This window comes from Rosa chinensis, chromosome 2, assembly GCF_002994745.2.
Source record: "Rosa chinensis cultivar Old Blush chromosome 2, RchiOBHm-V2, whole genome shotgun sequence".
Taxonomy (NCBI): domain Eukaryota; kingdom Viridiplantae; phylum Streptophyta; class Magnoliopsida; order Rosales; family Rosaceae; genus Rosa; species Rosa chinensis.
The window spans coordinates 67,413,962-67,431,413 of NC_037089.1; the positions used below are offsets into that span (position 1 = coordinate 67,413,962).

Sequence of the window (17,452 nt, forward strand, 5' to 3'; positions counted from 1 at the left end):
TAAATAAGGCTGCAAAAATTCAAAGTAAACTCCATATGTATTCAGGCTCAACTGACAGAAAGCTCATTTGCAGCAAACAGATTAATCATGTAAGCTTTGAACTCTCATTATCTGTAATCTAACAGCTAACTAATGGCTAGCCGAGTACTAATTTCATCAACATAATATGCTTACGGATTTCATTATGCATCACCAACTCAATTAGTGATCAAAATTTTTTATTTCAGAAATCGACAAAGAACTGTGAGCTTTGTGTAATCAAGATGGATGATGGTGGTGAAACAGAGAGAACTCAACGAAAAACATCTGAATGAAGATTGGCTTCTGTAATAGACTGTGTGTCATTACTGAAACTAAGACTTGATATATTGTTGGAAAATTTGGCCGATGGATGCTACTTCTATCATCGGATTTCACCTCCTACAAAATCTCAAAAAGAGAATATATTAATAGCAAATAATAATCATAATGTTATTGTCATAATAGATTAAAATAATAAGAATTATAAGACTTATCTCTTGCATTTGTAGACTTCCAAAGGACACATAATTCTAAACGAGTTTAAGGTTGAGGCGTGTAAATACTGTCCTTAAGAGTATATCTTACCCCTCGAAGACAATGTCTCGGTGTAGCAGGTTTGTGGCACCCTACCCTCCAGGGTACAACAACCTCGATCCGAGTATTGTGAGTGTTTAGGTGGAATAGATAAATTAAAGGAAACCCATGAATACTTTCAGCTCGGAAAGGAAACAAAGGAGATTGAATTTCTGTTGTGTTTTTGATTTGGAAAGCTACAGATTATATAGGACAAAAATGATTAATGCAATAATAATTTGCTAATAGCAATTAAGCTTAATTTGTAACTTACGTAACATAAATGAATATAATGACATTGATTAGGAAGAATCAAAACGGAAGGTATCAAATAAGGAATGAACAAATATAATTGCAGAGTTAATTTGACCAAATGAATGGTATATGAATAATCCAAACTGATGAAATCTTTATATCAATCACAATCAAAGATAGTTAATGACACAAAAAGAATTAATGGCTATTACTATATGCAAATAACGGTTCAAAAGAGGTTTCAAAAATAGCAGGTATTTTGAAATATTCTAATTAAATTCCAACAATCCTCCACTATTTCAAAATACCAAAATTTCAAGAAAAGTGAAAGATAAGGAATACCAAAAGAAAGTGAGGATCAATGCATCAGAACTAGTGTTTTTTGGACTATGAAGTACGAACTAGTCATAGGACAAATTAGTCTTGACCCACGAAACCTTGGTGAAAATAAAATTTTCTATGAACCAAAATTTCTAATTGTGAATCAGACAACTAACCATCCACATTAACTCTCGATTAATCAAGCTGTTCGAAGCAGAGTGGCGCGAATAGGCCATGCGCCCTACCTGGATATTTATGAATGCTCTAGAGAGTATGCCTTGCTCTCATAGGAAGTGGCCCCACTTCCACATTCATATAGGTAAGTCCATCAAGTGTGTACTGGAATCAAACACACCACCCATGTTTAAGGGCTATGGTACTTATTAAGAACAAAGTTCATCCTTATACGTTCCAGTTAAAGCACTATCTATGTATCATAGGGATGGACTCAAAGTTTAATTTGATAGTGTGTCACTGATCAACAAGTGACTTGTTATTACCCATATGAACCTACTTCCTGGGATCGCCATTCACATAGGTTGGGTTACCATCACTCTTGATCTTTGTCTATAGGCATAAGTCTCATCCCCCTCGATGTATTAACCACTAGATTTTGGCCTTTAGTCTAGTGGTTTTGTCAGAGTATTGGCCAAAATCAACTCTGACTTACAAAGACAATAAGTAATCTTCATTGGAATTTTAGTTATCCACTCTCATTTAAATATAAGAGCCCATTTGTCCTTGTCCTTAGGTTCATAAATATAAGCAAGATAATATCAAGCCATATATATTTAGAGGCAACGAATCTTGCATGTCAAGGACTTGGGAATTTAGTAGGCAACATTATTTATCCGATTTTGTGACTTGGGATATTTTAATCACCCCCACATTTGTAGCCATCAAGTGTCTCTTAATTCTTGATCAAAATTAAATTTGATCATGGAGGTACATTGAATGTCCATTTTTTCAAAGCATAAACCGAAGGCAGCAATCAATGAGATAGTTTTTCAATGTAAAGCGTAAGAGATAATATCGAGGCGCCAACGAATGAAGATGTGCATATATTTATTTGTTTTGAGGCAACATTGACCGAAAGGCAACATTGATGCCTTCAATGGCTAGGCAACCATATTTTGAGATTTGTTGTCTCTGCATTATATTCGAACACACTGATAATATAGGGGGAGTAATCAGACAACTATTTTCTTGGTAACCAAATTCTCAAGGCAACCATGTTCATTACCATTAAAGTATCGAGGCAACAGTTATATCTAATCCATAGGATATGGTTCGATTCATCATATAAGATGTAAATGTGGCAATCCTTATTACTTGTAACCAAACTTAGGCAACATTATTATTTTTTTTCTTTTCGAAGGCATCAACCGTAGGGACATTTATATTCCGAGGCATCAAATTACTATAGGCAACCGTCAATATTTCTCAATGTGTTATTCACGATAACACTTTTTTTTTTTTTGAAGAAAAATACTTTGAAGGGACGTATTCCGAAAGCAACAACATAGGAACAATTTTTCAAGTTATAATTGTAAAAAATATATTAATACATAGAAAATAATTATGGTTCAAATCATATAATAAAGAGAATTAAAAACTCTTGCTAAACCATAAGGTTAATAGCAATGATGCAAAATAAATAGTACGAAAATGGTAAAACGATATTAAACACAGAAATTAATATAGAAAAATAAATGTGTGAAACGGTTAATTTTTAAGTTACAAACATAATTCCTTTGAACAATGAAGCGAATGCAAATAAAACTAAAATTAATGGGGGCACACAACTCAAAACATCATTACACCATGCATTACTAACCGAAAAATGCACATTATAGGATCAACATTCAAATGTAGAACTATTTAGTTTATCAAGTTATAACCTAACGCCAATAACAACTCAAAATCTATAAGCAGAAACTTAAACGATCATAAGCCATAAGCAAATAAAATATAACCGAAACTTAGTGTAGGATTAAAGTGCAATAAGTACTTTTGCAATCAATACAAAGCCAACTAATCACATATAATTCCAAATCAAACGGTTCCTATTGCAAAAAGCAACAACTAATTCATAAATGTAATTCAAGATATAGTGATCCTCCATTCTCAAAGAAAAATTTCAGTAGTTCTTTTCAATTCTCGGAGTTGAAAGTAATATATTTAACGACAGATAATTATGTTTACTCAATGAATAAAAGATTTATCTTTATGTCCAAGCTTTCCACAAGGAAACATCTACGTACCAACGAACTCTACTCTTAGGATTGTTGGAAAATTTGGTCGATGAATGCTATTTCTATACCGGATTTCACCTCCTACAAAATCTCAAAAAGACAATATATTAATAACAAATAATAATCATAATGTTATTGTCATAATAGATTAAAATAATAAGAATTACAGGACTTATCCCTCGCATTTGTAGACTTCCAAAGGACACATCATTCTAAACGAGTTTAAGGTTGAGGTGTGTAAACACCCCTTAAGAGTAGATTTTGCTCCTCGGAGACAATGTCTCGGTGTAGCAGGTTTGTGGCGCCCTACCCTCCAGGGTACAACAACCTCGATCCTTGTAGGCGTACACTCACAATACTCGGATCGTATCGAACAGCTTGAAACTTTCTTTTGGTGGAATAGATAAATTAAAGGAAATACATGAATACTTTGAGCTCGGAAAGGATACAAAGGAGATTGAATTTCTGTTGTGTTTTTTTATTTGGAGAGATAGAGATTATATAGGACAAAATGATTAATGCAATAATAATTTACTAATAGCAATTAAGCTTAATTTGTAACTTATGTAACAGAAATGAATATAATGACATTGATTAGAAAAAATCAAAAGAGAAGGTGTCAAATAAGGAATGAACAAATATAATTGCAGAGTTAATTTGACCAAATGAATGGTATATGAATAATCCAAATTGATGAAATCTTTATATCAATCACAATCAAAGAGAGTTAATGACACAAAAAAAATTAATGGCTATTACTATCTGCAAATAACTGTTCAAACGAGGTTTCAAAAATAGCAGGTATTTTGAAATATTCTAATTAAATTCCAACAAATAAAACAAATCACAGCTAATGACCATTATTTCAATAGAATAACCAATATGTTGACCTCTAAATTAAAAGAGATTTGTTCTTAGTCAAAATAGGATTTTTGGTCCAAAAACAATCACTACAAACTAACCAATCTGAAAAAGTGAGATTGAAAAGTCCCTTTGTTTAAGATGTCAGAGTTAAGATCAACAGATGACGCAAATAACTATTGTATTAGACTATTAGTATATCTTTTCTTGGATAACAGACTATTAGTACGTATATCGATCCCCACCAGTAAGTACAAATTAATGTTGTTTGTCAATCAATGTACTAGTACAATTGCTGGACTTTCATATATGGCAAAATCGATATACTCTAGTACCTGCAGTCGATAAAGCTACAGATGGTATGCTCGTATATGCAAGTATGTATGGCGCGCGTGTTCTTTCTATAAACATTATGTTTGTGTTCCTCTTGACTATAGTAGCCGTGAGCTTTATATCTTACGAATCTGGATTTCTTTCACTTTGTAAAACCGACCACTTGCAGGCAATTTGGTCTAGCTTTATGTCTTGAATTTTGATACTCCTCAATCATGGCTTGTTTTCATTCCAGAACAAGCTAGGGGCAGCTGCTTTACGGGTCCATGTCCGGCCTTTTAACTTCAGAAGAAACTCTAGTGGCATAACCTCGCTTCTTCTTAGAATCCCATTTTTGCTCTAGTTCACATTGCATGATCGTTGTGGCCGGGTTATATGGAGCACAAATTGCAATTGATCGCTCATCGTCAAGACATCCAGAAGTTACTGGAATGAGTAGCATGCAGCTGCAGCATCAGTACTAGTAGATATGTTGGTAAGTGGTTGAGTTTGAGAAGGATCACGTAAAGAAGCAGATGGAAAATCAATGGGTAAAAAGACTCGTGTAGACACGGTACATACTTGAAGAAGAATAGATATTAAGGGTGTAAGAGTTCGGCTGTGACAACGTTGTCTCTTAATTAATCTTGCAAGGAAACAAAATCTGAAACGGAATCTTGAAATTCAATAAACATAGAGAAGGTGGACCTCAGATTTATGAATTGTGATGTTTACATAGCTAGTGCACTCATCTATGCACATTTGGTTTAGCTAGCAGAGGAATGTGCATTCCAGCGGTGTACGTTGTGCCAATTCCTTTGTTCACCTTCATATATTGTTTTCTAATGAAATTAGCAAAAGGAAAGCAAAGTGTAGGAGCATATATGGGAATTTGGCAACAAACTTATCAATTCCAAGTATATATGTGCAACAAACTGACTAGTAAAAGGTTGTGCTTGGATGTTTAGCCTATTTCAAAGTCCGGTAAAACTTTTAGTTTGGTAAACTGGGAGGGTAAATCACATCATACACCTAACCTAAACAAGAAAGTTTAGCATCAGATAATATATAGCAATACTAAACAAAATAATCAAAGCCCATAGTATAGCAAGTACGTAGCAGCTACCAAGTACAACCAAAAGCCGAAGAAGATTAACTTACCTAATTGGAACGCCAGATTGAGTGAGCAGCTGAGCAAGAGCATCCCCATGACCGTTAGGTTTATACCTAAGATTCAAACAAACAAAAAAAATCCCGGGAAAGTAAAACAAGGGGACGCTAATTGCATACTCTCCAAGGCCAATAAAGAAAAACAAAACAAACCATTCTCCATTGTGACCTTCATTCCAATGGAGGCTGATGATGAGAAAAGAGCACTCTATGCTTCTCCAACATCATCACCTCCAACACCTCCCTCACCACTTCCCATCAGTGTTGGACCCGGCAACCAAAAGTACTTATTCTCGCCGTCTCCGTCTCCCTCGCCACCTTTCTCCCCTCCCTCAAGCCACACGTCTGCCGAGAACCTCCCTCTTCTCCTCCCTGAGAAGCTGCAGCCTAGTCCTAAAGTGACACCATCAGCATTTTCCTTGGATTATAGTAGACCAGCGCCGGACCATTTGGATTCCAGGAGTTCATGCCTTAGAGACTTGTAAGTCCTTCCATCTTATTACATAATTTAGATAGCAATGGTCACCAGGAATCTGATGAAACCAAAAGCGATTTATAATTATATATCTAAACATTTAGCATTTGTGAAACAAGGGCAAACACATTTCTAATCTAGTGGTCATATTCTACTTTTTGCATCACAATTTATGTGGACAGTGACCCTTCAAAATTTGCATTTTGTGGAGAACAGGGAAAAAGAACATTAAGATTGGTGCATTCAAAGATTAAGTGAAATTAGTGTATGTACGTAGCTTCCATCATAGGATTTATGAATATTTTGGGAAAATCATATTCAGAAAGAACCCAGATTCTGGAAATCCAGAACAGTATTACATTTTTAAATATTAAGTGATTTTATATGCAATGTTGCAAATTTAGGCAACTGATCTATGTAGAAGACCTTGATAAGTGTTTATGACTAGTAGGTTTATTCTAGGCTCTGTTTCCATTGAGAAACATGGGACCTTTTGTAAGGTCAATTCCTACACCAACCACTCAAAGTTGAGCAAATCCCAGACCCGGCCCAAATACAACCTTAACAGACACTCAATAGTGTAACAGCTTATTGACTGGTAGCTATAGCCAGGCATTTCATTGACCCTTCCAAACACCTAAAGAGAAAGTCAACTACCCGTCCCTTCTTTTTTATTGAAGGTAAATTTCTCAGCAAAGTTAACTTATGGTTTTACTAGAGTTTGACTGCTAGCTGTTATATGGCTTTGAAAACAGGTTAGAGTGGTTTATAGAAAGATGCTGCAACTGCTGTACCAGGTCTCCCTATCGACTAGAAAACAGATCCTCATCAAGAGCAGCAGTCCCAGTGTGATTGATATTGCCTTGAAGGTTTTGGTAGAGATTCAAAGCTGCAAGTGATCACTACTAATTTACATGATGTGCTAACCTCATAATTAACTAGGCCTCTGTGCCTCCTTACATGATTTTTCAAGTAACCTTCTGTGTCAGGGTTCGGTATAACCATTTAAGGTGAATGAGTGATATTGCAACCATATATTCTTTGTACATTCACAGTATTGTCTACAATTTAATGTTCAGCCTTTCTTTAGTGAAATACAACTGAAGGAGAAAGTGTACCCCAAAATTCCACTTTTTATTTTTTATTTTTTATCAGAATGCTTCAATAAATGTTGGGGTGCAGAAACCCTTCAAGAAAATTATATCCTCTCCTTCGTCTTCCAGAGATTTTCTCCACGAAGGCAGGCTTGCAAGCTTATCTTATCTAAATCGGGCCTGTCAAAAAACCAAGGGACCAACCCGTTTGAATTCAGTCTGGGCCCAACTCGGTCCTCTCCTTTGAAATGCATTTCTAAGCCTGTGACTAGATTATTTCAGGCTCGAGCAGGTTTTTGTAAATGTTTTCCTATTGGTTACAATATTTTCTTCCTATGTTTTACAAATTTTTCTATTAAGTGTTCCTTCTAGGCTTCTAAATTTTTTTTCTTGCTTTCCCTCTTGGAGTTGTTGAGAATTAGCAAGCCCCACCGCTGCTAATGACAAGTGCTCCATCAAGGTTGAATAGTAATGGTACATAATTTCCCAAATCGAAACAAGCTAATTATTCAACTTGACATTAATAAACAGATAAATGAATAGGACACGATGTATCATTTCAACATTTGTATATTCTTTTTTCTACCTATCATGGTGAAGAATTTGCATATTAAAACATCATCAATAAGGTATTTGTAATTGAAACTTGATTTCGAACTTTATAAAATATCACTGTGTGATTTCTAAAATAAAAATCATAACTCTTCCTTTCAATACTACATACCCAAAATACCCCGATATTAGAGAACACAAAACCGAAAATACTCCCCACAGCACCACTTGCTTGCATTTCATTGGTCGGCCGAACCACTCACAGAATTAAGCATTTATTAATTCAAAAAAAAAAAAAATTAACAGAATCAACGTCCAGCAGTAACATGTCTCCAAGTACAAATACGAAGGAAATCAAAATTAAACCAAAAAAAAAAAAAACCCAAATTGTCAATCACCTTCGGTCCCTTCAAAGTCCACCATTTCCAGTTCAATTCATAAGAACCCTAGAAATTCAATTCAACAAAATTATCCATCCAATTAATGCCTGCATTGTTTCAGCCCCACGCCGATCTTCGAGAATTGCTAAATTCCACGTAAAGCCCCTTTACTTTGAAATCCCAATTGCAGCTCGAAATTTGTTACTCTTTTGTTTTGATTCTGTATCACATTTTTGGGTTCTAATTATGTTAAGTAATTATTAATCGGTTTTGCTGGATTAGTTCTTTTTAATTTTTTGAAAGAAAGGAATCATCTTTCTTTGAATTCCAAGCCGTATGAGGTAAAAACATGTAATTACTAATTATAGAGCTTGAAAGCTGGATCTGAAGATGATAATATGAGCATAAAGTTCGAAACTTTATGCATATTTTGTAGAATTATGATTGCCAAATTGAGAAAGAGAGAAAATTGAGATTTGAGAGGTGGGGGGTGGGGGGGTTAAGATTAAAAGTTAAGTACCAATTTTTAGGTTGAGTGTTTACTTATTGTGTACTAGAATGTGATTTTAATTGCCTGATTGCTGTACATTTTCTCTTGTTTTATAGGTTTCTTAGTTCGGACTGATATGGTCTGTAGGAGCTATAGCTCCGGCAATGACTTTTTCGTTTTGCTCCTGACTCGACATCCGTCGCCATGCAATTAGTATTAAATGATGGTCGTGAGGAAGATAATTCGGAGTGTGAGCCCATCTTAAGTCAGTCTGAAAATGCACAAAGATCATCCGAAGCTTCGTCCTCGTGTGAAATTACAGCTGTGCTAGGTGACATTGCTGTTACTGATGAAGAGTCGCAAAATCTAGATGTCAACGAGAGTTCTAAGTTGGTGATTTCAGAGCAACCACAATGCCGTATTTGTCTTGATAATGAAGGTCCTTACTTCTTGGACTTGTGGTTATATCTTTGTGTATCTTTGGTTTTATTGTCACGAGTAATGTTTCGAGAGAAATTCAGTTGATATGGATAACAAGTATCTACATGTCACAGATAACATTAGTTCAGTATGTTTTCAATCTATATTTGTTTTGTTGGCTTGAGTTTCTACTATCTCAGAATGTATGTTTTTTTTATTTTTCAGGAGAAGACCTGATTGCTCCATGCCATTGCAGAGGTACCCAGAAATATGTTCATAGATCATGTCTTGATAACTGGAGGTCCACAAAGGTGAGTGTTTTTTTCCTTATCGCTATCTCTCTTTTTTTATCTGCAGATATGTCGTTCAGAATTCATCCATTTAGAATAATGGATTGTACATTACTATGTTTATATGGTTGTGTTTTTTATCCTATGGAGATTCAAAGTAGTGAAACAAATGCAATCACATCTATTTTCATTGGCCTGAATTATCTATTTCTCTAAACATTATGCTTGCGTTAATTATCCATTTCTTTTGTTTCCTCAGGAGGGCTTCGCTTTTGCCCATTGTACAGAATGCAGGGAAGTATTCATATTACGAGCTAATGTACCTCCGGATCGCTGGTGGTTGAGACTAAAATTTCAGTTTCTTGTTGCTAGAGACCATGCATTCATTTTTATTATCGTTCAACTGGTATGTTAACAAACAATTTTCTGTAATCCATATCATTTTATCAAATAGGTCCCCCACCTTCAAAAAGTTTGGTGCCTTTTCTAAATTCTGTTTTAACTGAACAAGGGACATAAGAGAATAAATTAGAAATGAAACTTTACTATCCAATATGATTACCAAGACTCAGTTGATGCGAGTCTTTCATTTATGCTGCTGCTTTTCAAAATTATTCTAGGATGCTACTGATGAAAGAGATCATAATTGTATTTAAATTTTCCAAATATCGGTAACTAGAAGCGTTCTTATTGGGTTTTAGTCAGTTTTATTGTTTATCAAGTTAGTAGTGACCAGCTGCTATGGATCCAGAAGATAAGAATTCCTTGTTAGTATTGACGTTGATAAAACTCTTTGAATATTTTTCTGTCATCAGATTGTGGCATTCTTGGGAGTGATGGTATACAAGTTTTATGGAGAGGAACTACGGGAAATGTTTGGTTATGAAGAGCACCCATATGGGTTTTATACTATGGCTGGTATGCTAACTACTGGCTTCCCTCTGAAGTACCTTAAATATATTGTGTGTGTGTGTGTGTGTGTGTGTGTGTGTGTGTGTGTGTTCTGTCACCAACACTGAGTAAGACATACTCGTGTTCGCACACACATAACAGATGACCCATATGTGTTTTATACTATGGCTGGTATGCTAACTACTGGCTTCCCTCTGAAGTACCTTAAATATATATGTGTGTGTGTGTTCTGTCACCAACACTGAGTAAGACATGCTCGTGTTCGCACACACATAACAGATGATCACCGGTCATGAGATTCTGAAACTATTCTTTCACTTCCTTTTCTGTATCGTCGCACACCAGTTAAATATTATTTCTTGGGGGAATATCCGAATACATAATGTCAAAAGTTATGATTATTGATATTTCCTACTGTAAACAAATTTGCCTAGTTGATATGATAAAAAAGTAATCGCATCAATTATTTTGTTTGCAGTCTTAGCTATTGTTTTGGTGGGTTTGCTCTATGGTTTCTTCATAGCCATAATATGTGGACAAAGAATCAATGAACGTCATTATCATGTTCTTGCCAAACAAGAATTAACAAAGGTACTGTACCTCATACTTTGAACTTACTATGGAATGTCTACTGAATTTGACTGGCATCTATCTAATAGTGATACTCTAAATCTTCATTTTTCTTTCCTTCAATTGTGTTAGAAGTAAATCTATTCAGTAGACTATTAACAGGATAAAGTTGAGAATGCCCTGTATGTAACATGATGCTTCATAGGCAGAATGCTACAGTATATGGACCAGATATCACTGTAATTATTCAAACATAGATTAGCTTGTGCCTTAGTATACTGTAGTCTGAAGGTTATTTGCTAAGTAGGTGATATTGTCTTGTTTCAGAAACTCTGTTTCTGAAATCAGTGTTTTTGTTCACATGGTCCGTGGTTGATTTCCTTAGGAATCCATTGCTTATTGATTCCACCAGCTATTACTTTGGAGTTTTAATAGTACTAGTTTAATTTTAGTCGTTTGTTAAAGCCTTGGGAAGAATGGTTATCATGTAAATGATATTCTCCTACTTTTATGGAGGATGTTCAAACCAACTAATCTATTGATTGGGAATCAAATGAAATTTCAGAATATCTTCCATGGTCTGATGCAGTGCTTTTAGGCTGTAGTGGGTTTTTATCTTGGACTGGTACAGAGTAGCTAAGTAGAAAGCGGTTGATGTGTTTAATAGGAAGTTGAGCAGGTCCATTTGACTTGTATATAGTTGTAAGATCAATCTCTTTAGTTTTATTTTACTTGTAGGGACTGGATGATAGAAGGAATTGACTGGAGAACGTTAGGTTTCTTTTTATGTCAAAAGTTTTCATCAAGGCTTTGAATTATATATGACCATTACAGGCCTGTTGTTTTATGTCTAAGGTAGGCCTCATGGTACAACTTTCACAACAAGGAATGGAATTGGCCTTTGTATTTGGTGGTTTTGGTTGCTTTGCAGTTTCAAATCTCCAGATTGTTCCTATGATGAATAATGCTCTATTCATCTTGCTATTGACATTCTGAGTTAGTTTGATTAGGACTGTTCTGAAAAGGGTTGTATCATTATCTTTTCTATTTTGCCTTTCCTAAATTGCCAAGATTTTTTAATTAAGTCTACTAGTTCTTTTACGCAATTTAAACTTATTTTTTACACAACTGATATATCAATAAATTTTATGATGCCAGGAATATGTTGTAGAGGACCGAGAAGATAATAAAAATCCCCCTGAGCTAGACCCCAACCATGTGACAGAGCTGAGAATGTTGGGCCTTTATTAGTTGGAAGTCTTCGTCCTGCTAGATCATCATGTAAGCATTTTCATATTCTCCAACTTCTTTTTCACATTATCTTGTTACTTTTAACAATTTTCTTTCTTGATCATGTATATATTATATTTATATTTTGTCCCTGTATTCTGTAAGCTTTTCTTTCTCTTTTTTGGGATCTTTGACTTCCCATGTACTTGAGATGCTCGTCTTCTTTTTTTCCTTTTTTTTGGGGGGGGTAAACCCAGGGGTTACATCCCCATAAGAACAGGGGGTAACAACCCCATAAAAACAAGAAAACAAACACTTAAAACGTTCCTAGCCCTAGGAATCCCATCAATGTTATCCAAAAAGAAAGAGCCAATCTAAAGGGCGAGGGGGTCCAGAATATGATTTCCAAGTTCCAGGCCATGGGTCCAGTTGGCAAACTGGTCTGCAGCAATTTTCTTCTCCCAGTAGATGTGTTTAAGACCAGAAAAAGTGAAGATTTGCACAAACAATCTGCAACTTCCAATAATGGGGTAGCAAGATAACAGCTAACATCATTATCCATTGCCACAAGCTGAGCAGCAATGGCTGAATCTCAGTGAGGATCTCAGATATTCCTTTATCCTCTGCAAGTTAAGCCTAAAGAAGAGAACCCAGATTTTAATGTCAAGAACCTGTCCTTTCTCCCCCTCAGCCGCAAACTTCGTAACCTGCAAACATACTCCTTTCCAATCGCTAATGCCACTACCAGCACTAATTTCAGTGGATAGAGAACAGTGACAGCGATCTATGTTGGGCTTGTTAGCTGCCACCTTTTTTTTAACAGCAAGCAGAACTAACTTCTTAAAGCCAGGAGGCATGCTAAAATTAGGAACACATATATTACAGTAGCTCCACTTCAGATGTACAAATGATGAAGACAAAAAAATAAAGCACCATTCAAAAGCACCGGCGGAAAGAGTTTTACTATGAAGATTTGCAAGCAGCCAACTGAAGCAGTGCAGGTTTATAGTGTCTTAGGCTCTTAGGAATATCAAAGAGTCGCCACACTTTCTTGTAGCTTTATCACAGTTGGGCAGATATGACATGTATTACTCACAGGGCAAGAGAAAATACAGCATAAATCAGTGGGAGAACAGATACTTCGGAGAAAAGATTAATTTCAATAGGGATCTGGAGAGTCCAAATAAAAGATCATTGAGCGTCAGGTCAATCCTTTCCCATAATAACAGTTGATAAGCAGATTTTACACTAATATTGACTTTAGAAAATGACTGTAAATCTCTCTATCCTTCGTATTGTTCAAGCCATTAGCAGGAATACATGATGTGTTGGACAATATCATCAGGGAGAAGATCATGTAATTTATGAGTTTCACCACTTATTTTTGACGTAATCAGCAACTTCACCATTAAGAAAGTCCTCAGTGAAGCCCCTTGCCAGTGTTCCAAAGTCCAAACCATGCCTCATACTTTTTTTTTTTTTTTTTCAGGGACATTAGCACGTCTCCAAGTATGAGTGAGATTCTCTTTATAATCCAAATTGTTGCTTAGAATAGATTCACTTTCTGGATATTTATGTCCGAATTTGAGCCCACAATCCAGGTCATTTTGAGAAGCCTCCCACTGTTTTTTAGCAAGGAGAGCTTTTGTTAATATGAAGTTATGAACAGTCATAGTCCAAAGCCACCCTTAGTTTTGGGCCTCTTAACCAAGTTCCATTGACATAGATATTCTGTTTAGTATTAGATTCCCCATAAGTTCCCTATCAAGATCCCCAAAACACTTAGAGGGAGCGTCTCTTTGCATAGAGTAAACTGGGATACAGGAAGTAACTGAGAGAACCTCACTGCAACTAAGAGAATCTAACTCTAAAAAAGAAGCGTAGTCTTAATTTTGTGTTTAATCCCCGGATAAGGTAGCTTTAGATACTCTAGAGTGGATGAGAGGCATAACCAAATGATTGTCCAAATTATCAATAAGAGGGGAGCCACATAGGTTACTAGTACCAATACTCAGGTTCTTGATAATCAAATAGTAGAGAATCTTACAGGTTCTTTATTTTACACCAGAAAATAAAATGTAGGAGAGCAGAATATAAAGGACATAACAGAATGTGAAGGAAGAAAGCTTTTTCTTTTTTAAAAACTTCCCTAGATTCACAAGGTGCCCACTATATGCAACTCACACTTGTATATTTGTTCCCTTGCATGCTGTTGTGATAGAGAATCTTGGACTGTATTGTTATGTGGATGTGTTTCTTGCTTATATTGATACTTCGACACGTCTTATTCTAGTCTCCCAATTTTCACTTGTATTTTCTTCAGGGTTTTCTTTGCTGTGGCTTGAATATTTTTTTAGTGCAAGGGTGGAAAGCTATATTTTCCTGTTGGCTTTCTTAGATTGTTGGGACAACCTGTTGGCTTTCTTTGATTGTTGGGACACCACTTTACAGACTCCTGTGACCTGTGGCAGCTCAACACATTATCTGCATCAATTATGGCATCGTTAAAGCCCGGCACAACAGCTTCCCTCACGTTTTCTTCAGGATCCTGCTTTTGCTATGGCCATGTTACTTTATCTGTGGCCATTTAGTGTATTACCTCGGTAATGAACCAGAAAGTCAGTCTCTTCTCCTCACCACGTAAATTTGTACATGGTTCTAATCTCCAAGCAATATCCTCCCTTTCAAACTGAACAGCTACCTTTGCTGCATAGAAACTCTATACCTGTACTATTTATTGTGAATTCTTTCTAGTCATCTCCCATTATAATCGTGAATAAGTATTAAGTATGCTCATTCAGCAGAGCAGAATACCATGTTCATATGTTGCCTGCACCAGCTGTGTATGTTTTTTCTTTGTTTTGTTTTTGGTTTTTTTTTTTCCTGTATAGATTGATAGCACTGAATAATGTCTCAAGATCTTGTGCTTCCTGGCCGGAAACTGTTGTAATTCAATACCCAGTGATTTATATGAAATTCTTTCTGTTCTTTTTGCATTTTCTTACTCTTACTGCTTATAGTTACTAAGTTGGGTCAATTATTTGAATACCGTACTCTCTGCGTTTGTATAGAGAGTGAGAGACAGTGACAGAGTGACAGATGGAGCTGTTATTCGCTTTCACCATGAAAACATTCCTGAAGCTTGAACCCTTGACCAACTTGATTCAAAGTAGACTTTCCATTTCATATCTGCTCTAGTAGATGAGAACTTGCAACCATTTTTCTTTTGGGAAAAATAAAGTAACATAGAATTGAATGGAGATAATACAGGGGTTTAGCAACAACAAATCCTCAAAAACCTTAGCAATAAAACAAAACTAATATGCAAACTCAACTGAGCATCCTTTAGTTGAAGTAGCCCTCTTCACGAAAAAATCAAAAAAGAAGAGAAAAGAAAAAGAAAAAAAAAACAACAAGAGCTAAGTCTGAAATCGCACATGTAACAAAAAAAACAACAAGAGCTAAGTCTGATGCATGCTTAGAAATGTAGAAAGAGACTTCAATGGTTTCTCCAACTCAGGGATCCAACAGTCATAACATCTGCCTAGGGTTTATCATAAACCCTAGTTGGTAACTTAAAACAAAACTATCTTCTAGACACACTGATGGGACTATATATACCCAACCCGCAAAAATCATGTATAAAAGGTGCCCTAAGAAGTCCAAATTCCTCACTAAGGGATTAGCAACACTAAACAAGCCGCGACCATAGTACTGGCAGAAGAAGCCATTGCATGAACCCAGAATATGTACTTTATTTGAGAGAGAGAGAGAGAGAGAGAGAGAGAGAGAGATTCATCAATTATTATTCCTTGTACAATCCTGAATTGCAGCACCTAAGCAACCATAAAGAACTTTGCCCGACTATGATGAGTCTATATGACTAATTGAAAAATGATCATACTTATTTCCTGCAAAAATTGCCTACTACATACTGCTTTGGCCCAATCTCTTTAGAAGCAGCAGCATTCCCTTAAACAAGAGCCGCCTTCTGAGCACAAGTGTTCTTGAGCAATGGCGCAAAGAAAGGAGTTAAGGGGAACATTTTCGGCCAGCAACTCTCTTCAATTGCAAGGAAAGCTTTACAACAGGCAGGGCTTACTTCTATTTTGTGAGTAAAGATTGAGGTAAAGATTTCCGATACACACCCTTGAATGTTCCGAAGTGAAGACCAACACTTTGCTATGTCATTTGGGTTTGTTGGTGGCAGTAGGCCGGGGAACCCTGGCGGCAATAGGCCTGGAATGTTAATGAGGGGAGGTGATGCTAGGAGTGGCTGATGCACTAGCCCGGTTGCGGCGCATGTTGCCATTAGCACTAGGCAAAATATCACTTGAGCTGCTCTAGACATGGTGGCAAAGCTGGAACTCCCAAAATCAAAAGCGCTAATATGTTTGCTTGATGCTTGATGATTGTTGGAGAGAGTAAAAGGATCCATTTATAGAAGATCCATGAAACTGTTACAAAATGAGGGTGTTACAAATAGAAAATGTATAAATTTCATTAACGTTATGTACTATTCTTATAATAGTCATCATTACTGTCTGTAGAACTGCTATACCCTGAGATTAGTAGCAAACGCATTTCAAATAATGGCCCTCGAGTCTTGAGTTTAGATCAGAGTTAATATTACCATTCTTTATCCGCTTGTATGTGTATGCTTTAATAGTTTAACCGGCATATAAATACACAGAGTACATCAGTTCCTGATCCATTGTTAGAAACTCACGATGACCCTGCATCAGTTGATTCCATTAAATTTCCCTCAACTTACCTTATGAACATGCATCCATTGATTCAATTGAACTGTCCATTTATTGAGCTTGATGACTCCAATCCTTTTGACAATCACCAAGATAATACTGAAGTTCCTTTGGGTAAATCTCCTTCATCCATTATCCACAGTTGAATTTATTCACCAAAATGCTTGTGAACAACTCTCTGATCGATCTTGAAAAACTTGGATGGTACCAAAGTTTTGAAAAATTCTAGCGTCATCAAGTGTGTAAACAGATGCTGGTTCAAAACAAAAGAAAACATGTTTTCGGAAATAAGCAAAACATGGAGATTAAAAAGACCGGGAGCATGAAAAGTCAGCCCCAACAAGTAGGCAACAACAGCCTGTAACTAATTACTCACTGTAAGAAAAAATTGTAGAAAACTAGTTTTGCATGCCTTACAGGCGGGTGATACTGACTTGAAGGAGGAGGCAAGAAAAGCTGGTGCAAGACAAAATTGCCGAAAGAATAATAGCTTTACAGATTGAATTTG

At 36.0% G+C, this 17,452-nt stretch overlaps 3 protein-coding genes across 6 annotated transcripts; 2 read left to right on the forward strand and 1 right to left on the reverse strand.

The window, feature by feature from the left end:
• Window positions 1-5,871: 5,871 nt before the first annotated feature.
• On the forward strand, window positions 5,872-7,368 carry LOC112188441 (vegetative cell wall protein gp1). Its single transcript, XM_024327557.2, has 2 exons — window positions 5,872-6,249; window positions 6,999-7,368. The coding sequence occupies exons 1-2, from the start codon at window positions 5,948-5,950 to the stop codon at window positions 7,093-7,095; spliced, it is 399 nt and encodes a 132-aa protein (XP_024183325.1). The 5' UTR covers window positions 5,872-5,947; the 3' UTR covers window positions 7,096-7,368.
• An 863-nt stretch (window positions 7,369-8,231) lies between these two features.
• On the forward strand, window positions 8,232-15,177 carry LOC112189695 (E3 ubiquitin-protein ligase MARCHF8). 4 transcript variants are annotated; one of them, XM_024329050.1, is made up of 8 exons: window positions 8,235-8,425; window positions 8,876-9,198; window positions 9,405-9,490; window positions 9,729-9,875; window positions 10,285-10,387; window positions 10,860-10,972; window positions 12,110-12,232; window positions 14,633-15,177. In XM_024329050.1, exons 2-7 carry the CDS (start codon window positions 8,964-8,966, stop codon window positions 12,200-12,202), a joined length of 777 nt encoding a protein of 258 aa, XP_024184818.1. In that variant the 5' UTR covers window positions 8,235-8,425; window positions 8,876-8,963; the 3' UTR covers window positions 12,203-12,232; window positions 14,633-15,177. The 4 variants fall into 4 exon arrangements, with proteins under 4 accessions (XP_024184820.1, XP_024184818.1, XP_024184819.1 ...); XM_024329051.1 differs by having other exon boundaries at window positions 14,653-15,177; XM_024329049.1 differs by having other exon boundaries at window positions 8,236-8,425; window positions 14,505-15,177.
• A 579-nt stretch (window positions 15,178-15,756) lies between these two features.
• LOC112183471 (egg cell-secreted protein 1.1) lies at window positions 15,757-17,191 on the reverse strand. Its single transcript, XM_024321849.2, has 2 exons — window positions 16,956-17,191; window positions 15,757-16,638 (listed from the first exon to the last, which is right to left on the reverse strand). The coding sequence occupies exon 2, from the start codon at window positions 16,617-16,619 to the stop codon at window positions 16,155-16,157; it is 465 nt and encodes a 154-aa protein (XP_024177617.1). The 5' UTR covers window positions 16,620-16,638; window positions 16,956-17,191; the 3' UTR covers window positions 15,757-16,154.
• Window positions 17,192-17,452: the final 261 nt, after the last annotated feature.